Source organism: Filicampus tigris, chromosome 15, assembly GCF_054856515.1.
Source record: "Filicampus tigris isolate MCC_2025a chromosome 15, RoL_Ftig_1.0, whole genome shotgun sequence".
Classification (NCBI taxonomy): domain Eukaryota; kingdom Metazoa; phylum Chordata; class Actinopteri; order Syngnathiformes; family Syngnathidae; genus Filicampus; species Filicampus tigris.
Window position 1 is genome coordinate 16,211,561 of NC_141231.1, and position 23,066 is coordinate 16,234,626.

The window sequence follows — 23,066 nt, forward strand, 5'->3', positions numbered from 1 at the left end:
TACTACATTTTCTACACAGAAAAAAAAGGCAGGCAAACATTTTTTAAGGAGACTTTTTTTTTTTTTTTTACACAAATTGAAACTTTTCTATGGTGTTTTAGTAAATTCTTGGTTCAATACTACAAGTATCAGTGGCGACCCGGAAAGACATTAAAAGCATCCATTGTATTTTCACGAGTGGAGGCACTGCCTCGTCACCAAGCTGCTAAAATTAAACTAGTCAATTAGTGTGTGGCTCCACGTATATGTGCCAAACACAAATACTCCCCTTGTGACATCAAAGTGTGGCTAAAATTGGAATGTCTTGCGAACAGACTTTTTCGGCATTAGCAGCACACAAAAAATGACTCGGGTGCGTAATTTCACATTTGATGAGTGGGCAGGCACTCCAGAGATTTTAGATACAAGCAAGTAAAGTATGTTTTTGGTTTTGGTAGTAAGCCACATTTAAGTATCATTTTAAAGTTGTTAACACTCAAAACAGTGTAAAAAGAATGCAACCTCTGTGCTTTGTGCACCAGTGTTCAAAGCAAGAGAGATCGAGGCATGTTTGATGAGCAACGACATGCCTCAAACCCAAGATTGAAACGCCTCGGGAATGAACTGCGCCAACCCTCAAAAAATTCCTACATGTTGTACAGTCTGACCAAAAGAGCATACGTATATTTTGTTCCCTTTTTTCAACAGTTCTAACTCGAATGGCACCCTGCCGTCTTCATTCATATATATATCTTTGCCCTTTTCTCCTTCTCTTCTTTTCTTTTTAATGTGTTTACTTGATAGCTTTGATTCCCCCCCCCCCACACACACAAATTTCGAACGTAACTTAAATTTACCATTATTTCCGAATACCCCAACCCCTCCCTGTAGCTCTTTCGCCCCCTTGTACAAAGGGCAACTCCACAAGGGGGCGCAAATTCCCCATACAAACACCAATGATTGTCAAAATAGAACATCGTTTCACGTAGCATTTATTTTAATTTTAATTGTATTTTTTTAACATTTGGGTCACATTGCCACCCCCAGCCAAACCGCCACTGTGCGTCCCAATAATTTATGTCTGAAAAAAGAAAATCTAAAACCGTCTGAACGCTCTGCTGGTTTTACAAAATACTGTATATCAAGTCGAATGAAAAGGAATAATTAAGTATTAATGTTCTTTGAGGGGCTCAGGGACTTAAAACAAACCAGCGTAGACTCATTGCACATAAAATCAGCATGCACGTTTATTTCTAAAAATATATTTATTGAAAAATAAATCTTTTATAGCGCATGGTACCAGACGTGGGCATTAAAAGAGGGAACGTCAACATTTCACTGTGCATTGTTAACGGCTAGCAAGGGAGGTCATATATGAGCTTTTCAAACAAAGAGTAAAACCCAAAATCTTTACAATAATAACAATACTTGACTGTATATGATTAGGACTATTTTGGCTCAAAAATAAGCAATGTACAGAACACATTAAATTTCAATATGTCTATATTTATACTAAACCGACCCTAGTGAGGTTTTAGTAATTTACGACAGTTTGTAGAGTGCAAACAGTACACAATGCAAACCTCCTGCTTGAGAGCAAAAGCATAAATAATAAATGATTCAATTTTCTGTGTATTACCGCATGTTTATTTTTGCGGCTGTATTTGGCAATCTTGGATTACTGCACTGCATCATACTGAGCTTTTTGTAAGATTTCGGTGATTACATTGCATGAGAAGAAAATGGATGTATTTTTTGTGCAAGTACACGTTTTTTAAAGAAAACAGAATGAATGAAATGCAGAAATTACATGTGTCTTAATTAAACAGTGCATAATAGTGTACACCTCTAAGGCACACATCTTACTTAAAGGGACATTGTGTAGAATTTTGTGCCATCTAGCGGTGAACTAATAGAATGCAACGACCTACGTTTGAAGCACATGTATTTTGAAGCACACACACTATGATGCCTCAGAGAGACCATACGTCACAAGCCTACTGGCAGTTTCCCCAGCGGAGGTGCAAGCAAAATATCATCACAAACGACTTCTAGTATTCCCTCAAGTGATGAAGTAGGTGCATTGCATTTTTTATACATGCTGTAGTCATAATGTTGTCGAACTATGTTCGCTAAGTTTGTCCCCTTCGGGTATCCGTAGCAGAAAGATGCGAAACATGGCAGCCTCCTGTAGGGGAGGCGCGCCCTATGTAATATAATCAGCGATTACTACAATTCTCTAAAAAAATAAAATGTACGTTGATGTGATAGAACATATTTGTTTGCATATTATTGAAATGAATAGTGGGTTTTTAAAATGAATGAACATTGAACATTAAAGTTCTTTGGCACCAAGATGACGCAAAAGCAATACTGTACTTGTGTATATATAGACAAGCTTAGACCTGAGCACAAAAACAGCAAATAGGTGAGTTTTTAAGCTAAACGGGAAAAGATCCTCTTCAAATTCTGCAAATAGGTGAATTTGCGAAGAGCGAATGACGGCTATACGTGGGAACTCCCTAATTCAATTAAACCCAATACTGGTCGTCTTTAAGCGTTGGTGTGGGGGATTTCGATCTGCGTGAGGTCTTGTATTCTACAGAGATGACCGGTAATGAATTTCTGCCAAAGACGGTCTCTCTTACATTACTTTCACAACCTCTCATATTCTCATCACTGCCTGTTGCTTCCGAATCAAATGGCCCCCAGAAGGTCATCCCGGGGGCCAGACTCCGCCTCCTGGGGCCTTCCGGTGCCCTCGGCGAGGCGGGACAGCTGGCGGCGCCGAGCGGCGTGACCACCACGGACGGCACGGCCGCGCTTCTCTCCGGCCGGCCCAAGTACGGGCTGCCCTCGGCGGGTACGTGCGCGGCGGCCAGCTCGCGGAGGAGCCGCACCCTGGCCTGCTTCTCCTTCCGATGTCGGAACACCAGGATCAACACCACGAGGATGACGATGAGGAGCAAACAGGCCAGCAGCGGCAAGATGATGAGCAGAGGGTCCGAGGCGGGTCGAGGGAGGACCTCCACGCGAACCGGACGGGTGTCGGGAGGCTTTGCCGGACCGTGTTCCGGCTCGGAGGGAGGGCGGGGCTGCGGCGGCGATCCACGTCGCCACATTGGTTCGTCCGCATCACTCCCTGACCGGCTTCCATGACTCCCGCCGCGCGTGTGATTTGCCGTGCGGTGGTGAGGTCTCTGTTTATGGTGTGTCTTGTTGTGGTTCTTGTGTGTCAGGATGTGAGGGCGCACGTCCGCTTCCGCCCTGCCGGACGCGGGCGCTCCCTTCCCCGCACCTCCTCTCCCCCCTGCGGTGGCGGCCCTGCCCCGCGTGGGCGAGCGCGTCGTCTTGTGTTCGCTACTGGCACCATCTGCTTTCTTCGAGCCCGGCAGGCCGTGCCGCATTTGGTGGTGAGGTAAGATGGTGAAATGTAGCTCACCTTTGGCCGGCTGGACGTTTCCGGCCTTCAGCATGAAGACGAAAGAATCGTTGAGTGGTGTGGCGGGGGCGTGGCCTCGAGACGTCGCGAGCACGGATTTGTTACTTGGCGGCGGGCCGTCGCTCAGCGTCTCCTCGATGGCAACGCGTCCTTGGACCACGTCACGGAAAGTAAAGGACTTCAGGACTTCTGGGGCTCCGTGGGGGTCATATGTCATCTGCATCCGTGCAGGCACAGCGGAGAACGTGGCTTTCATTACAGTGTGAACGTATTCAAAAAAATCTTTCATCATTATTCCCTTTAAATCGCGGGTGTCAAGCACTGAGGGTAATATGTCAATAATTGTACAAATAAAAGTCATTGTGGTTAGCAATAATGATGGGTGATGATTTTTAATGTTAACCATTCATGTTTTTTTCTGTGACTAATTGATAGATGTAATGGCATCATTGCGTTCTGCACAGTTAGTGTCTACTGTATATCAAAATACAGCGCAGAACTGTACTTCCAAGACTTAAGTGACTTAGACTTAAACCCCCATTTAGCCTGATTATATTTGTGGAGAGAGAAAGCAAAATTCTAACCTGATCAACCTTTGAACTAGGGGTGGGAACGATAATCGTTTTTTTTTTTTATGCATCGTTCGGCGTATTATAAAGATTCTGATTCCGATTCGTAGGTATTAATAATCGATATTTAAAGTTGATCTAAGAAAAACTAAAAGCATGCGCAAGCGATTACGTGCGTTTGCACGTCAGACATCTATGCTAGGCTAAGCTAACACTTGACAAGATGGCGGAACCTCATACGAGCGGAGCGAAGTCAAAGTGTGAAATATAAATCTTTGCTTTTCCTTGAGTTTTTTTTATTTAAAAAAGGTACCAGTGTTTTTACATGGACTATAAAATGTAAGCCTAGTGATGCATCGGAATCGCAATCGAATCGAATCATAGGCCTCCGAATCGGAAATAAATTGAATCGTGGGCCTCTAAATCGGAATTGGATCGAATCTTGAGCTAGCCATAGATTCCCACCCCTACTTTGAACCAAATCATTAAGACGTGAATATTAGGGATTGACTGATCATGTCGACCAGCCATCAGTATATATTTGCTTTTAAATACTTTAAAATAACAATAGGCTATTTGCTTTGGCATAAAAAAAAAAAAAAATCCATGAATACTTGATGGCTAATTCGAAGTAGTAACTGGCAGAAGGCTGCCATCTGCAAGCTTCTAAATGTTAAAATATTGTAATGGTTCAAATACATTATAAACATTTTCCAACTCCCAAACTCTTTTGGCCCCTTTTCAGTTCAAAACGACCACTACGAGCAATTACGAAATGAGAAAGTGACAACAATATGTTCAGGGAGAGCCATACCTTGACTAGTTTTCCATGTTTGGGTGGAGACAGCACCTCAAAGACCGGATTGACTCTGCTGATTCTCGCCAGCTCGGACGCGTCCATCATGGCTTTGCCCAGTTTCACGGCAATGCCGCTGGGGACTCGCACGGGCTCTCGCAGGTAGATGAGAGGTCGCACTGCCACCTTCACCGTCTGCGCGCTCACGTTTCCATACTCGACCCCTGGCGCCGAGGCCGACACGGAGATCTGAAAGCTGTCCTCCGATTCGCTGAGGTCGGTCATGTGATAGACGACGCGGCCGTATTGGAGATCCTCATGGAGGAAAGTCTTGACTTCCTGGTCGTTTATGGCGATGCGCCCGTGACGGGGGTTTGCGGTGACCGTGTAGGTGATGTTGGCCGGGCTGCGACTGTTTGTTTGAGCTGCGAGCTGGTTCGTCGTCAGGATCACTGCGGTCCTGCCTTGAACCAGTGATAGGCCGGTGTTGTTCACGATGGAAACCGAGGGCTTAATCACCTCCAGGCTGAACAGTTTGTAGAGTGGACGATGATGCCCATCGGTGACGTTAAAGTAGAAAACTCCAGTTGATGGCTCACCCTGGTGAGACAGAAGATGGAAATCAATCAAAAGCACGGACAGAAACACATTACGTTCAATGCGACGTGTGAAAATGGACTTTTTAATTAGCTTGGATGCAAAAGGTTTGGTCTCTCTAATGTCCACTTGTCATGTAGAATTGATTTGAATTCAAAAAAATTGGTCACTAGCAAGCTGCTCTGCACTTGTGCTCCACTGTTGCGTAACAATGAGTTTATTTTGCAAAATAAATGCCCCCACACAGTTTCTCAACCCATGACCTGGAGGACAAGCGTGGCGAAGCTCCAGAGCCACTTTCAAGCATCAGCCTGAGTCCGGCTGAGAGACTACACTGTCAAACACTACCATGTGAAATCCAAAAGGTAAGCAGAGCTGTATTGAGTTTGCTGAATGCACAGGTTAGCGTAAGCTAACATTAGCGTCTGTTAAGCATAATATTCGGTATGTTGTGAAGTGTCCCGTCGAGTAAAATGCCCTTTTTTTTTCTTTAAAGGTAATCGCTTTTTTGCAATTACAAGTAGATGTTATTTGCCTCTTCAGCTGCCTTGCTCCACCCCTGTCACCATAGTAACATACTGACTCTTGATATTTGGTATTTTAGGACAATTGATTTACAGATAATGACTGGAGCGCATTCAGATGTTCTGGTTTCCAAAGCACACAAATGGGCAACGATCAGTGAAGATGGAAAGTTTCAACAGAGACGCACTTCTCACCTGCTGTATAAAATGCAGCCGGCCGTGGTTGACATCGTACTGGGTGAACGACGTCACCGGCTCGGGTCTTTCGCCTAGCGTCAGGTAGCCGTTGTTGGGCTTACTGATCACGAGGTAATGCAGCTCCTCCGGAGGGGTGTCGTGATCTTCAACCTGTTGTTGTAGACGAAAACAGATACAAATCATTTTTGATTTTCTATCAAACAATGCAAAAAAAATATTCCCACCTGCAGACTGTCCGGTCCAAGAACGACTCTTTCCCCAACTACAACCCTCATACTCGGGGATCTGTTCCGAATCAATGGCGGCTGGTCGTTGATCGGCGTCACCGTGATGTTAAAAGTTTCCATCACGGTCAGGTTGTCCTTGACGTGGTGAGGAGGCACCAAGTCTACCGATGAAAGGGAGGACGAGGCTGAGTAGAATGGCGACGAGGAGGAATCCGGGGAAATGGCGGACAAGTGAGATGGATTTAAAGGCGAGGAGGCATCCAGACTGGCCACCCAGGCCTGGAAAGTGAAACTGTCACTTGTGGTCTCAGAGTCGTCGTGGGTGTATGTGATGCCAATCTTGTTCAGAGCGGTCTGAGAGAAATTGGGTTGGTCTCTTGAAGAAAAAATAAAGCCAATTTACAAAAAAGGCAAACACCTAATCTACGGTACATTGTTGACATTTTTTTTTCAAGAATATGTTTATGCAAGCCCGCTAGTTGAAACAAGGCATTCTGATAAATATTGTGTTTGTGGAATAAGAGTTAGTCCACCCGTTGTTAGCCATCACTGGGGGCGGCCATTTTGTCTCTTCTGTCGACTGAAAATGACATCACAGACCCTCAGGGGCTCAGATAACAACCAATCACGGCTGACCTGTTTTCTGAAGCTGAGCCGTGATTGGTCGTTACCTGAACATTTGTGATGTCATTTTCAGGCAACAGAAGTGACAAAATGGCCGCCCCCAGAGATGGCTAAAAACGTGTGGATTTTGTCACTCAACTCATATTCCACAAACACAATATTAATCCGAATGCTGTGTTTCAACTAGTGGGCCTGCATAGAACATATTCTTCAAAAAATGTATGTTTGCGTTGACTTCCGCTTTTTGAGACAGAGGAAGGAAGGAATTAAGAGACCTGGTGAGGTTGCGTCCTTGCATTGACAAAGCTCCGTGGTGTGGCAGGGAAATGACACGGTAAACGACATGGTGGTTTCTCTGGAGGGGCTTGGGCACTTTCTCCAGGAGATTAGAGGCATCGAGTTTAGATTTGTCAATTTTAACCCTGCCACCCTCTGCCACCACAGCACCTGTGAGACACATTAAGTTCAAGGTTATTGTTTGAAAATGAAAATATTTGTCTTAGAGTACCTACTTGACCTTTGTAATTCTGCTTGCTACGAGTTGTACAACTGGTAGACATAATTAACATCACCCAGATGACAAAAAAAACAAAAAAAAACAAGTCTCGTCAACCAATGAATTGACAGCAAAGTGTGTGGCTCCACCCTTTTAGATATCATTCAACTGTGGTTGGTACCCTGATGGAACGTTGCCAAAAATGACAGGGATCCTTTCACGGGAATTAAAGAGTGTGTGCAGTACTTAAATGGACTTCAGTGCTTGATGGAAATGGGCTAAAAATAGTGCTTGTGTTTGTTAATTTGACTTTTTTTGTGGAACATACCTGTGAATTTTTAAATAATGCCCATGAATAGTACAGGGTACTTCATAGCGATTTACGTGGTTTCAAGACCACAACAATCCAGTTACCGTCCTACTGGTTTTTATTTGATTCTTTTTATATATTTATATTCATATTTTATATTTATATGTTGAACAGCTTATTTTAATTAGCGATGGCGTTATATGTCCAGTGTCCCAAAATATATTTCTGACGCTAATTGAAAAAATGTCTACTTTTTTTTTTCTAGCGCAGCAGGGAGACATTTTCATTTTTTTCTTTTTAAGTTTGACCTATAAAAGCTTGCGCAATACGGATTTTGCCACGCATTGTAATTTATAGCAATGAGGTTTCAGAAAAATAAAATCCACCTGTTGTTAAAACTAAACCTTGATTCATAAATATATTACTATATTCCATGGAATATAGTAATCTCTTATTATAAATAAATATTATTTATTTATTATCATTATTATTATGAAAACCTGATGTGTTAGAAAAAAACAAGGGCAGGTTTGGAAACAATGAAAAAAAATCATGTATAAATGTTTACTTGGATGTCTGATTAAACAAATTTAGAACAAAAAAATGTTGCTAAGTGTAATTAGCCACACCTTGAAAAACAGAGCCCTATTTTTGACAGCGTTTACCTGCATTGTTGGAGAGTCTGGTGTCATGCTGATGATTGTGATGTTTGTTTGCCTGGTAGGAGATCAAGATCGTGAAGGTGGTTGGCGGGAGGGAGGCGGGAGGAGAAGACGCAGTGAAAGAAAATGTGTCTGCAGCCAACCATCCCACTGAATCCGGCTTGTTCTGATCATACAAAATAAGCCCCGAATTGACCTGAGGCATAAATGAGAATTTGAATTGAGCAGGTTGTCATTGAAACGAAAAGATTGTTATGGGTTCAGACTCGTGAATGGTGACCACCATGCTCTGTGTGAATGTAGAAATGTCCCGAGTAGAGTTGTCAGGCATGTGCCGGACCAAGCGGCCAAGTTTTGGAGGAACGGTCACTGTAAACTCCACGCTGTGGTTTCTTCCGATGTCATTGGGGTCGTTGGTCACCACCTGAAGCTCCTGCTCGGAAATTGGGGTCACCGAACCTTCGCAGTGAAAAAAGACACAGTGCGTTTTCAGAGAAAATAAAGAAAAAATTAAAACAAAATTCAATTGGATGTAGTACTCTTGCTTAGACGGAGAAATAACATGAATTCATTCTTTGACTTCAGTGACCTCAAATTCTTGTATTGAGTTGTTGCTTAAAAAGTAGGATGAAAACCGCTAAGAAGTTGGGAGATAAGAGTTGGTTTTACCTGGGTACACCTCGATTGGATGGTTCCTTTGTAGCGTAAGGACCAGAGAATGAGCTGTAGTGCTGAAGATCTGGCGAGGGGCAAAGTTCACGCCATCATTAACTTGGAAGTGGAAACCTCCGGACAAAGCACCTAAATCAGCGAGAAAAGAGAATGTCGGCATCGCTAGAATAACAGTTTAACCATCTCTTGAATTTTTGGCAGTTCTTACCACTGTGCACAAAGACCAGCTGGCCATTTTCAATGTGACTCTGCGTGAAGTTCAGGATGTGTTTGGAGGGGAAACTCCTCAGAGCTAGGTAACCATTACTGGGAGGGGTGACGATGAACTCAAGCAACTTGGGTGGAGTGTCCGAGTCCTCCGCGCTTAGATCGTCCAAAGAGATTTCTGTCACAGAACCCACCCAAACCTGAGAAGAACACGTTTTCTCGAGTTTCTTGTTGGAGTCACAATCATAGTTTGGGTTCAAAGGGAACACTGTAATAATTACATTGGGCAAGAGGTCATACTCATCTCAACCTTTTTTTTTTTTTTTTTTTTGGGGTTGTTCTTGCGGTATGTTGTACCTTCAGACCCTGGTTCTTTGTAACAACAGGTGTCTCATCATTGACAGGAGTGACATTGATGTGGACAAGATGGGGAAGACTGTGCTTCTGGTTCTCTGTCTGGTTGGCTATAATGGTGAAGTTGTCTCTCACTGTCTCACTTCCATCATGGATATAGGAAATGTACTCACGTTCCACCTGGAAAAGCCAAATTCTTTATGTTGGAAAAAAATAACCCAAATGTATAGGCACATCCAGATAATCTGTCCAAATTTAAGGATCTTTTACACTCTTCCATTTAAAGCTGGCAAAGGTCCGATTATCTAAAAGATTATCTCTAAAAGATTATCCTGATCAGTTGGGCAAGGGCGTGGCTTAAGTTAAAGCTGAGGTCAACCCAAAAATGTTCTTTACAATAATATGATCAAAATATCAAGTTTAGATGAGTGGGGCTGCATCGAAAATATTGTAAAAGAAATTTTTGGGTTGACTTTCTCTTAATGAGTAAGTTCTTCTTCCTGATCTACTCAGAAAATGGTTGTGAACAACAATGATAATTGTTGAATCTGTTCAATATTTACTATCGCTTCAATTGCAATAAATCTTGCAATTGTGCCTGATCAACACCAAGTTTCTTCTATTTCATCTTGTACTTCTATTTTCTGGCATTCAGAATAATTTAAGGCACAAAGCTGCCTGGCTACAACGACAGACATCATTATTTGTGTGGTATGCTGTGTTGGCCATCGCAAACACGCCACACACTAAAAGAGTACACAAGTATCAATTTTCTCTGACACATACCCATTTACATGAAACAAGGTGGATTGTTAATATTCAATTTTGAGGAGAATCGTGCGCACCTCAGTGTGCGTGAACGCAGTGATGGGCATTCCTGGGATCCGAATGTGCTCCAAGTGACCGTGTCGTGGAGGTACAACAATCTGATAGAGGAAATTCATCCCTGAGAAGTGATGACTGTCTACCATAATGATGTCAGGTGTGAGCGGCAGGGACGACCCCTCATCCAAGGTCAGGTCAGACACCTACAGAATGAAACATGACTCGAGCATTCGCCAAGCGCCGACTCATCTTCCGTTTTGTGCAAGTGTTACCTTTAGCGGCAGCAGTGTGGGAATAATATCAAAGTCCAGTCTAAAGGGTCCAACCTTGGCGAGCCCATTGGTGGCCTCCAACAGAACAGAGTCATTGCTGCTGCTTCCCGTAGCCCTCTGATGGTAGATAACCAAACCCTTGTTGATGTCTTCCTGGGTGAAAGAGGTTGTTGGCTGCCGTTTGAATTCCTGATTTCCAGGAGGACAAGTGAAATTAGACAGATTTAACCCATCAAACTTCAAGTGCCAATTGATTATCAAATGAATGACAAAGTTTGTTAGTAGCTAGGAGTTTAGCTAATGTAGGGAGTTGTTCCACTTCAGCATAAAGGTTTGATTAATGTTAGCCAAAGCGGAAGTCAACCCAATCATATTTTTTTTAAGACGATGTTCTATGCAGGCCCCATTAGTTGACACAGCATTATGATTAATATTCTGTTCGTGGAATATGAGTTAGTAACAAAATCCACCCCTTTTTAGCCATCTCCAGGGGCGGCCATTTTGTCACTTCTGTCGACTGAAAATGACATCACAGATGCTCAGGTGAGGGTCTGTGATGTCATTTTCAGTCGACAGAAGTGACAAAATGGCCGCCCCCTAAGATGGCTAAAACGGGTGGATTTTGCTGCTTTACTCATGTTTCATATTAATCATATTGTCTTGTTTCAACTAGTGGGCCTGCATCGTACATATTCTTGAAAAAAAACAATGGTTTGGGTTGACTGAAGGTTAATTACGTGCACCTGGTAGAGATGCCGCTCTCTTCCATTTTTGGTTTTTCGCTTTTTCTCAGGGGAAAACCTTTCGATGAAGCCAAGGGTTGGAGGATTTTGGATAGTGAAGACTATCTCTGAAGGCTGGCTGTCCTCATGGAACACCTGAAGGTAAATAGGTGACAATATGAAAAAAAAGAAAGAAAAAAGAAGTTTTTCTTGTAATTGCAAGACCTACTGGCTTACCTCTAAATTGTCCTTTTTTAAGGAGACATTGTGCCCTTCCGCCACCACCACTGGATGATTGCTTATGACTGTGGGAGGCCTCTGATGACTTTCGAGGTAGATTTTTATCTGCACACCAATGTCCAGATGCACCTCCCTCCTCCAATCGTCCAACCGCCCCTCTCCCCTTCTTTCCCGCGCTCTTGCGGTGATATTAAACCCATCGGATGACTCGTGGCTGCCATCATGGCGATATACCACGCACTTCATTTCCAGATCCTCCTGGGTGAACGATGAAAGGGCACCTGGCACTGCTGCAGCTTCGCATTCCTGAAATTGGAGGACTCCATATTTGGGCGGAAGGAAGACCTCAAACATGATTTGCCGTGGATCTCGGATGTCCAAGTTGCTGAAAACGCTGAGGTTATATGACGTAAGAGTTGTTATGCCACCCTGCTGGACCACCAGGCCTGTGTTGTTGTTCACTTCAAGGTAAGGATCCTGTGCCTTCACCTGCATCGGGGAAAGATAGTTTTGGCACAAATGGAGGGTAAAGGGCAAAGGGTCTTTTGATTCTTTATGCTGTAATTCATGTGTACCGTGTTCTTCAAGTTGTGGCAGTACATTTATGTTGGTAAATTCAAGACAGCGGGTTACTCATATTACTGATTTGGGTCTCGATCTTAACAATTTGTGGAGCTCTACTTTAAAGGGGAAATCAACCTAAACATATTTTTTCAAGAATATGTTCCCAGGAGGCCCACTAGTTGAAACACGGCATTCTGATTAATATTGCGTTTGTGGAATATGAGTTAAACAGCAAAATCCACCCATTTTGAGCCATCTCAGGGGTCGGCCATTTTGTCACTTGTGTCGACTGAAAATGACATCACAACTGCTCAGGTAACAACCAATCACGGCTCAGTTTGGTCGTTACCTGAGCCCTGAGCAGTTGTGATGTCATTTTCAGTCGACAGAAGTGACAAAATGGCCGCCCCCAGAGATGGCTAAAAACAGGTGGATTAACTCTTACTCCACAAATACAATATTTATCAGAATGCCTTGTTCCAAATAGTGAGCTTGCATAGAACATATTCTTGAAAAAAAATGTTTGGGTTGACTTCCTCTTTTAGCAAAAACAAAGAAAAACACTTTACCTCCATCAAGGTAGAAACATAATGTTTCCCATCTGACACAAAAAAGACAAAACGACCAAAGCTGACTCCACTGTGTACAAACAGCACATTTTTCTGTGGGATAAAATGAAAAACGAGACAGTTGAGGGTTAAAAATGTAACATTGCAATTAAAAAAATAAAATTGCAGTAGTTAGCTCAATGATGACTTTTCATATAGGTTAGATTTAGGACCATCTTTCCAATATTTAGACAGAACCATCAAATGCCAGTTAATAACCCCCGCCCCCTCGCGATATCCATCTCTATACATAACAGTTTTCTATCTTCCAAGGAAATCAATACGTTGGTAATTATAGATATACTGTATTCAAGAATGTTCAAATAACCTGCTTGAGATCTTGCTGTGTGAACTCGTAGAGTTTGTGATCGGGTGCGCTGGCCAAGACCAGCTCCCCCATTGGAATCCCCCTCCGAGTGTACACCAACCAGTCATCCTCAAAGTCCGAGTCATCGTCCCGGTAACAGAGGTCATTCAAAGTCACCAACCTCTGGCCATCTCGGGCCACGTGGAAAACCTTATCAACAACCCTGACCGGTCGCTGATCATTGATGAGTTGGATGGAGATGTTTACAGTGTGTTCAACTGTCTTTCTTTCCTCCTTTCTGCCCTTGAGTTTGGTTGGTTTGTAAACCACAATTTGAAAAGCGAAGGAATCCAGCTTGGCCTCGCTGTCGTCATGAACATACATCACCCTTTCTTCGATGATATCCTGATTGGTGAAAGCTGCAATGTTGTTGTTTAAGGAGGTCAAGTTGGAGCGGTCGATCGTCCTTAATAGGCCGTGCCTCGGATGCGCCGTAATGCTGTAGTGAACCTCTCGGTTACTCGCTGTGTTAGTGAAGAGAATACTTTTCGTAATGATTTTACTTCCTCCTTCCACGACCGATAGGCCTTTGTTTACAACGGTGAAGTCAGTAGGCTCGGCTCTGATGTGGATTCTGAAGTCGTGACTCGTTGAGTTGGCGAGCGCGGAAAACGCCTGAAAGCTACAAATGTCTCTCGCGTCCTCCGGCACCTCAGCGAACAACTCATACGTCACTAAGCCGTCTGTGATATTCTTCTGGCTGAAAGTCGAGTCTTTTTTTAGAACTTTATCAATGAGAAATAGTTGACCTTTCTTGGGCTCTGTTAGAAGTCTGAAATAGAGGTCACTCTCATTCAATTTGACACCCTTTGTGATCACATGGAAGTCTTCAGCAGAGACAACAACTTTCTGAACACCGTTGACTTCTATCTTGCTCCTTGTGACCTTATACTGAATCCATCGCACCACAATTGGAAACACAACTTTCTCCGTTGCGAAAGAACCAATGCTGACTTTGCACTGGAGATGGTCAGTGACATTCTGAGTCTGGATGCCGCGGTAAGTGCTGAGGTACCTGATCTGGCCTTTTTCGAGAAATTTCTGAGAGAAGGACCTTGTCGCTTTCCATTTGCCACTTGGATGTAAACATTGGATTTCCCCATACTGAGGCAGCTCTGTGACATTATAGAGGATTTCCACAGGCTGATCGGCAACATTAACTTGTACGGCAAGATGCTCGGTGGTGATGAGTGACGCCCCGCCCTGGTTCACTTCCAGTCCGGTGTTGTTCACCAGTTTGTGCTCAAGCTCCACGGCAAGAATCCTCAAAACGACTGTGGTGCTGAACTGAAAAAGAAGAGAAACAGAATAACTGTAACGCATAATTAATTAGAAAAGCATCCAATCTCAATTACTCATTGTGTTTTAGCGACTACAAGACTTACCTTCTGACCATCGCTGACCCTTAGTGCCATTCTGGAGGTTGAGACCCCTGTGTGGACAAAGCTAATCTTACCCTCTTCCAGATCATGCAGGGAGAACATTTTAATAGCCCTGTAGAAATGAAGCGAACACGTCACTCAGTTTTGGGTCATTTTTATAAAGCTTTTGTGCTAGACTGGCAAATCCGGACATGAAAAGGATCACTTGCCATCCAACCCACCTGTCGGGGTGATCTTTGTGTTCAAGATGTCCGGCCTCGTCAAAGTTTCCCATGGAGCTGAAGGCCAAGTCGGCGTTACTGCTGTCAGGGTCTGATACGTTCAGCAAATCTCTTGTCAGCTGGCGACATTGTCGAATGTACACTTCAGTCGTTCAAGTTTGATCAAAATCGTCACGTTCTCTCAAGAATTTATGTTTTAGACATTGCATTTATTGTCCGGGAATTGGTCGGTACCTACCTGCCGTTTTGTATTTTGAAGAAGGATAAAAACATTTCCCTGCGGCAGGCTAAGCACGGGTGCGTCATTCACAGGACTGATGCTGATGTCAAACCGGTAGAGGTGACGCTCCCTCAGATGCACAGGAAGCTCCTTGTTGTGGCTGGAGAAGACGGAGAACATAAAGTAGTCATGAAGACCCTCTGAGCCGCTGTGAACGTAAGTCACTCGGCCCTGCCAGAGGTCGAGCATGCTAAAGGTCAGGTCTGTCTCCTCTCCCTGGACTGGGATAGATCCCCCTTTGAGATCTTCAGGACTGGGGTCAAGCTGCAGGTGGCCATGAACTGCCTGTTCCTCAATTCGGAACATGAACTCAGACGGATGCAAGCCCAACGTTGTGAAATCAAAATTCACCTGGAAGATTAGACAGATTGGCTAACTGAAAGATAACAATAATATATTAGTGAAAGTCAGAAGACGTTAAGTACCTTTATATGCTTGGGCTCCAATGGTGCCCAGCTTCCTTCTGCTACCTCGAGGCTTCTCAGCAACAGGGCCGAGTCATTTCCATCACTATGTGCCGACAGAGTACCAAACTCAGGAATATGCGGCGCTCCGGTGTTGGGCACGGTATCTGATTTTTGGCCCATCCCACAGCCTGCGGTGACGTCCTTGGAAATGATCGCATGAGGGAGGCCGGTTCTCTGAGCGTTTACTTTAATTTCTCTGAGGCAGCCTCGAAAAGAGCCTCCACCGCCATTTGGCTTCCCAAATCCAGCTGGACTTACGTCACTCCGGGTTTGTTCTTCTAAGCCCCCCAGAAAGAGAGGCCCTCTGAGTTGCAATCCCGGACTTAGACTGGCCTGTAGCAACTCTTCACCGACCTTAAGCTGTACAGCGTGCGGTAGTATATGCAGCCGGATCGGATACCACATGTGGTTGCCGTGGAGTTGTACAACTGAATACAACTCGGTCTTACTCCCCTCGACAGTTACGATTGCGGCCAGGCGACTCTCTCTTATCTCTAATACAACACCTCCCTGGAAAGCGGCGCTATACAGGACTAAACCGTCATCTTCGTTCCCGGAGGGGTGCAGCTCAAATTCAAACACGCCTTCCTGTTCCAATTCCCATGGTGGCAGAGATACGAATGCTTCGATGCTGGTAAAATGGACAGAATCATCTTCCGTTGCAGAAAAGAGCTGACTACAACCCAGAGACACCTCATGGACACTTTCGTAGCTGGTATAAGGTCTCAAACTGGACAGAAGATTGAGTTCGTTGAAAACAGCTTCATCTAAACAACCTCTAAACCCATTGGAGATGTTGGCAATGTGGGGATGACTAAGTCCCGGTGCACTGCCAACAAAAAGGGTGTCTACGCTGAGCTCCAGATCCGGTCCTGGCATATGGACTCGAGTGTGAGAACTTCCGTCTACGGTCATTGAGACACGATGATGGTTGTGAGCGACCTTGACAGAATGCCACACCAGATCACTGAGGCTGGGGCCACTTTGTGAGCGCAGAGACCGCTCACCTGAGCCGAGGTCCACGCGTACCTTAAGGGAGAAGTGGTGGGGAAAAAAGGATTGTCGTGAGAGAGGGGATATACTTCCACTTGTATGTTCAAACTGTTTTTGTCTAAAAGCGGAAGTCAACCCAAATATATATTTTTTCAAGAATATGTTCTATGCGGGCCCACTCGTTGAAACATGGCAATATGAGCTAAGCAGCAAAATCCACCCGTTTTTAGCCATAGCTCAGCTTCAGAAAACAGGTGAGCCGCGATTGGTCGTTATATGAGCCCTGAGGGTCTGCGACGTCATTTTCAGTCGACAGAAGTGACAAAATGCCTGCGCACAGAGATCAAAACGGGTGGATTTTGTTGCTTAACTCATATTCCACAAACACAATATTAATCAGAATGCTGTGTTTCATCTAGTGGGCCTGCATAGAACATATTCTTCAAAAAATATATGTTTTGGGTTGACTTCTGCCTTAAGACAAATAATGGAGCAGAACAGAATGCCTTTTATTGTCACTACACACAAGTTTGAATGTAATTTGGTGCTTAACTTTCATATAATTCCCAACTAAATCCTGGTGAGCACAAAATATGACATTTATGTTTTTTCCCCCCTCAATGTTGCTCATGAGCAAACACGTTCGGAAAAGAAGCGAGCGAGGCTATTTTTCAGCTCCTCGCCAGCAATCTGACACCAAGCTGAGTGCAACTCTTCTTCTCTTTGTCTGGCTTGGGGATAGTAAATGTCAACACATACCGTATGAGTCATAACCACGTACCGCAGTAACTCACCTGTAGGCGCCCAGAGGTCATCTCCAACAGCAAGAAGTCTCTGGGCCCCACTGCAACAAATAACAGGCCTTGCTGACGAGACGTTCTAAACTGGAAGCGGAGCAATGTTTGAAAGGAAGTTTCCACTGTCTGCAGCTGGATGGAGCTGTTGCCAAAAAACGACACTAGAATGATATGAAAAGAGACAGATGATTCAGTTATTCATCTTTATTCATCACAGCGTGTCAATTGGGGGTTTATGGATCATGATTTTTACAGTGTAGTTTACCAGAAATTAGTCAATTTGTAAACAAACAGTAATTAAGAACTGCACATGATAACGCTTCCCCTGGTGTCGAGCTTTTTTCAAAACTGCACTTGAAGATGACTCATGCCAACACACCATTGTTGGTTATTTGAGTACCAAGTACTAAAAAAAAAAAAAAAAAAATCTGCGTGCTAATGCCCTCAATCCACTGCTGACACAATCCTCTATTGACTGACCTGTCAATGTGTTGTGTACTCTGCACTTTTTACCTGCAATCCAAATTCAATAACGGCAGCTAATGCACTCTGGAGTGGGCCATCCAAATATTTTCTGAGGCTAATTAGACTTCACTGTTGACCCAAATGACGCAGGTTGGACTTTTAGCTGACAGAGGTTGTGGCCTGAATTGGACTCATTAATGGGTTTGAATCTGACCCGGGGAAGCTGACAGTTTAACTTCAACACTATATAAACTAACAATGTGTTGATTTTTTGCAGTTGTAGTGTAGAAATGCACTGCATCTTGTTGAGAGCTTTTCTTGAGGTTACCAAAATATTAGTTGTGTAGTTTTACAATCAAGATATTCTACAACCCAAATAAAACAGAATGCTGTGCAAAGAGCTAATAATGATACATTTGGATCCGACCCTTGCTACTGACATTCAGAACACACCGCTATGGGTATAATTGATATAATTTTATGGAACAAAAAAACACAAGAATTAAAATATATACTTATTCCTTTTAGGTTGCCAATGTGTTTTAACATTAACACATTTGTAAACACTAATGCGGTCTTGGATTAAATTGATTTGACCTAAAAAGTGTCAACACTGGAGCTGTCCATTAAACACAATGAATGCCGGTCAGGGAAGAGTGAGCGTGTGAGTGGGGTTAGAAATAGCTGACATCAAATCTCAAAGTGTGGGGAAGCTCAGAAAGAAGAAAAAAAAATTTGGCAAAAGTTTTTCTTGCATCTGGAAAAAAATAAAACTCACATTCAGTATGTTTATGTTCCTCCTTTTGGGGCGGGAAAACATGATTTCTCCTGGCCAATCAGCAAATAAAAATAACTGTAAAAAAACACGATTATGTGTAATGCAGGGAGCATTACAGAACCACTCAGTCAGCAGACCAAGCTTGCTTGTCATCATAAAGCTGATAGAACTCCTGTCTGGCTATGGCTAATCTGCTTCTATGCTATGGATTACCGTATTAGTAATGTACCAACACTCCAGTGCATCCACGTTTTATTATATAATTTGTAAAATGAATGGAAGGAGCATGGGCAACTTGTTCATTGCATGTTTAGGGATTACAATGGCATTAGAAATGTTGCCGTTGGATTTGTTAAATTAACTTGGAGTGACTCACATGTTTGTATTTTGAGGTGACAGGATTCATAGGGATGAACTTCTTTAAAAAGTGAAGCGGCAGAGCTAATAGTCAAATGTTTAAAATTGTAATGAATTAACTAACAATGCAAATTACCTAATCACATTTTTTTTACTTTATTGCAAAGGTGGTAAATGGGCATTACTAATAAATAGCCACCCAAAAACACAAGAAATATGCATTGCTTTGCATGCTTTCGCAGTGCAAAAGTTAGCAAAGGTCAGACAGACATGATGCTTCTCTAACAACTTACCTGCATAAACTTGTCCTGTGGAAATGAGCAAGAGCAGAAGCAGCTCAGCAACTATTCTTCCCATTGTTACTTGGCCCCTTAAAAATCCCACCTAGTTTAAAATAAGAGCAACATGTGCCTTCCTTATAATGAAGTCCATTATTGATGTCTTTGCATGGTATTTACAGCAAGTGACAGACTCTAGCCAGTCTGATGGATTTGGATCGCTGCCTGGGAAGAAAAAAAAAGTACCTGTGCTTGTGGGCGTCACCCTGACAAACAGATCATCCTCCTTCTGACAGCAGATGTAGTGCCACCTATGACCACATGGGGGTGGTGTCATCCCAAATACTTTATAGAGCTACAAAATCCCAACAGAAGGTAGGAATTGTTTTTGGTCTGGTTCTTTCCATTGTAGATTCCATTAATTGGCAACTGGCAAGTGTGACAACATTTACATTACAGACCTCCAGTGGGCCTCCTCGAAAAGATTAAATGAATGGCAAACTACAAGGGGGTCTTCGGTTTACGTCTTCTCAATATGGCGGCGACCCGTTTGGTAACCCAAATGTACGTAAGTGTCAAGCATGCCGAGAATAAAAGTACAACTAGTGAATGTGGACTGTAGCGCAATGTAATGTAGTAAAATCAGTGTTTCTTCTTAGCAAAAAAATACTCAAGTAAAAGCAAAAAGTTTTGTGGGTGACTAAACAAAACAATTTATAGTTACCAAGAAGCTAAGTGAGAGGAGCCTACCTTGCTAGATGCGTCGGTCGTCTACGTGTCCACAACAATCATCGACACAAAAGCCTGCTCTGACAATTTTATTTGCTGTTAAAAGCGAACATGATCATGACAAGTCCAATGTGTTTCATCTGTGGGTTCACCATGCATCCAAATTTAGTTCCAACGCGATTAACATTGGTCAGCAAAAAGTAGAACTTTCCCGCTCTGAGTTCAATCCACTTCCGTCAAGTGAACAGTTGATTTCAATACCTGTGCTATACATCCCCACACCACGTGACAAGCATGCCATTTACCAGTTGATTCAAAGAAAACACTTCAAGGCAATTGTTTCTATACATGCATGAAAACTACCAGAACAAGTATAATTCATCCCCCCAAAAAGCTCAAGCAAATGTAAGAGAGTAACTGTAGCTCGTTGCTACACCACTGCACCCAACGTATTCTTATGCAGGACAGTATCTAATACTAACCCACCCTTACTTCAATATCATTCATGGGCAAAATGATAAATTGTCTAATGAGAAATGAAGTAAACATTATACCATGTATCCATTTATATTTTAAAATGTTCAATTTATGTTACATTTCTTCAATGTTCGAAAACCCCAACATTTTATTTTTTGCTGGCTTTTTATAGAAATGAGTAACACTTACATCAAGCAGAAAAATCTGCAGTTGGCCTAATATGGACCAGTCCCACCCATTGTTAACTGGGAGAGCCTCCAACCACCTCGCCAATCTGCCAAAGAACTGTGAGTATAAATAAACACTCTCAGGATGCCTTTTTGTTGTGATTAATAATTCTCGACACCAGCCAGAACATTAGGTACACCTGCAAAATCGAACAAGATCCAACCAGAGCAATTCATTTCACAACAAAATGTACATTATTGTGGTTATAGTTTTCTGTGGTGTAGAACTGCGTCATACTGGGAGCAGTCTCTCATATTTTGGTTACCTTATTTACAGTAGCCAGTGAAAGTTATGTGGACTCAGAGCGCATTGTCAAAATCAGCAGATAACGAAAGATTTACTTGGTTGTTTAAGTTCACAAGTGATAGGTGAGCAGGTACCCCTGAGAGCCAACTATTTGTGCACAAGAAAAAAGGCAAGTTTCCATAATACGTCTAACTGACTGATTACACCCATTCCAACACTGGACACAAATGGCGCATCACCAAGATTAAGCAGATTGCATTCAGGGACAAATATTTACTTAATTTACTTTATTTAATATTTACTTTAATAAGTGAAAATCAACCCAAACATATTTTTTTCAAGAATATGTTCCCAGCAGGCATTCTGATTAATATTTTGTTTGTGGAATATGAGTTAAGCAGCAAAATCCACACCTTTTGAGCCATCTCAGGGAGGCGGCCATTTTCTCACTTCTGTCGACTGAAAATGACATCACAACTGCTCGGGACTCAGATAACAACCAATCATGGCTCAGCTTCAGAAAACAGGTCAGCCATGATTGGTCGTTACCTGAGCGCTGAGAAGTTGTGTGAAGTGACAAAATGGCCGCCCCTAGAGATGGCTAAAAATGGGTGGATTAATTTTTATTCCACAAACGCAATATTTATCAAAATGCCTTGTATCAACTTGTGGGATTGCATGGAACATATTCTTGAAAAAAATATGTTTGGGTTGACTTCCGCTTAAGGTTTGTTGGGGCATGCTCTTGATGAGTCTGAAAAGAAGTAACAATTTTACCATGTCAGCTAATAGCATTTGTTTGGCCCAAAACAGCCTCCAACTGACATGAGCAAAATGCAGTGAACTTGCAGGGGGTTGAAATGGACAAAATAGTATTTGTAAAAACCACAATAGCCAGTAGCTGATAAAGGGAAAGTGGAAAGGAGAGCCCTCCAGCACCTGACCTATAACTACACATGCTGTTAAGTTTCAGCTTGAAGGAGTATGTCCCATTAAAAGCTCTGAAAGAACACTTTTCTTCTTCACATTCCGCTCAGCTCGCGCATGAGAGGAGAGCTTTTTTTTTCACCCCCTTCCAGCTTGCGTTCCCATGATGTTGAATAATAGAGTGTGGCCGCCTGCTTTCTTAAACGGAGAGGTCACACCCAAAATGGGTCACAGTTCAACCGGTGTGATGACGGGCGCGCTGGTGTGTTTTAATGAGCGCGGCTCCCACACCGAGAGGATTAACGTCTTGTCCTTAAAGGTTGCAAAGACAACACACTTAAAACAATGGCTTTCATTTCCATTTCCCCCTTTCTCATTAAGCCTTTTCTCAGCATAGGAACCCATTTGCAAGGGAAATTCTGAAGCGGAAGGGCAATTATTTTTCTTTTCTAGCAATAAAAATAAATGAAAAATCTTTTATAAGGTGTTGGAAGTAGCAGTAGCCTTGTGTTGTCAGGTTTTTACCAGGTGCAATGAGATTAGTGTCCTAGTATTTGGGGTTTTGAAGGTTTTTTTATTTTTTGGAGGCAATGACTTGCCGAATGACAAAAATAACTTTGCCTTTTAGAGTTTAAGGAAAGTAATTGTTGGCCTTTTCTCTCTATAAAAGAGTGAATTCTTGCACTTATTTCTGCTTATTTATGACCCGTTACTGATTGATTGTATGCTGTTCAAAGTCAATCAGCATGTTGAAGTGTTCTGGTGCGTTGGTACAAGCGGTGTCAAAATACACAAGAATAGCAAGTAGCGAATACAGGAAGCACCAGGCTGAGGATGAGACCAAGCGGATGACGCACCAAGGCCTATTTTAATGCAGCAGCTAAACCAACAAAAACAATGCGCAGCTGGAAGGACAAAGCTGCTTGTTAAAGTGCTTGAAATACAAAGTGGACCTGGCTGCGAGGAACACACAACCGTCCGCCGCCCTCTCGGAAAAAATAATGCGTCGCTTCCTTTCCTCTTTCCACTTGCCGTCCTTCCTTCCTCACCTTTGAAGAGGGGTCATTCAAGGACCCTCATTTCGAGTGGCTCCGCTCCTGAATCCGCAGTCTGCCACATATTGTGACGAACAAAAACACTGATCCAGGTTGATGCGCTCTGATACCTCATCTCAATTGCAGTGTTG

The 23,066-nt window shown here is 43.0% G+C and overlaps 2 protein-coding genes across 4 annotated transcripts in view; one reads left to right on the plus strand and one right to left on the minus strand.

Moving 5' to 3' along the window:
• Window positions 1-955: 955 nt before the first annotated feature.
• LOC147135756 (chondroitin sulfate proteoglycan 4-like) lies at window positions 956-19,484 on the minus strand. The gene is made up of 22 exons (XM_086054317.1): window positions 19,289-19,484; window positions 17,393-17,556; window positions 15,564-16,634; window positions 15,097-15,489; window positions 14,859-14,977; window positions 14,641-14,749; window positions 13,217-14,542; window positions 12,850-12,942; window positions 11,714-12,205; window positions 11,498-11,632; window positions 10,755-10,943; window positions 10,503-10,685; window positions 9,661-9,837; window positions 9,305-9,503; window positions 9,094-9,225; window positions 8,708-8,883; window positions 8,428-8,620; window positions 7,232-7,403; window positions 6,330-6,708; window positions 6,103-6,255; window positions 4,805-5,386; window positions 956-3,638 (listed from the first exon to the last, which is right to left on the minus strand). Exons 1-22 carry the CDS (start codon window positions 19,350-19,352, stop codon window positions 2,511-2,513), a joined length of 7,629 nt encoding a protein of 2,542 aa, XP_085910443.1. The 5' UTR covers window positions 19,353-19,484; the 3' UTR covers window positions 956-2,510.
• Window positions 19,485-19,630: 146 nt separating this feature from the next.
• Window positions 19,631-23,066, plus strand: part of LOC147135757 (ras-GEF domain-containing family member 1B-B-like) — a 33,561-nt gene continuing 30,125 nt past the window's right edge. The window contains exons 1-3 of one of the 3 annotated variants that reach the window (XM_086054322.1): window positions 19,631-19,648; window positions 19,733-19,837; window positions 20,652-20,766. The gene's annotated coding sequence lies outside the window, so the exon portion shown is untranslated. Of the gene's footprint in view, window positions 19,649-19,672; window positions 19,842-20,651; window positions 20,767-23,066 lie in introns of those variants that run through there. The other 2 variants (XM_086054323.1, XM_086054321.1) reach the window with 2 other exon arrangements.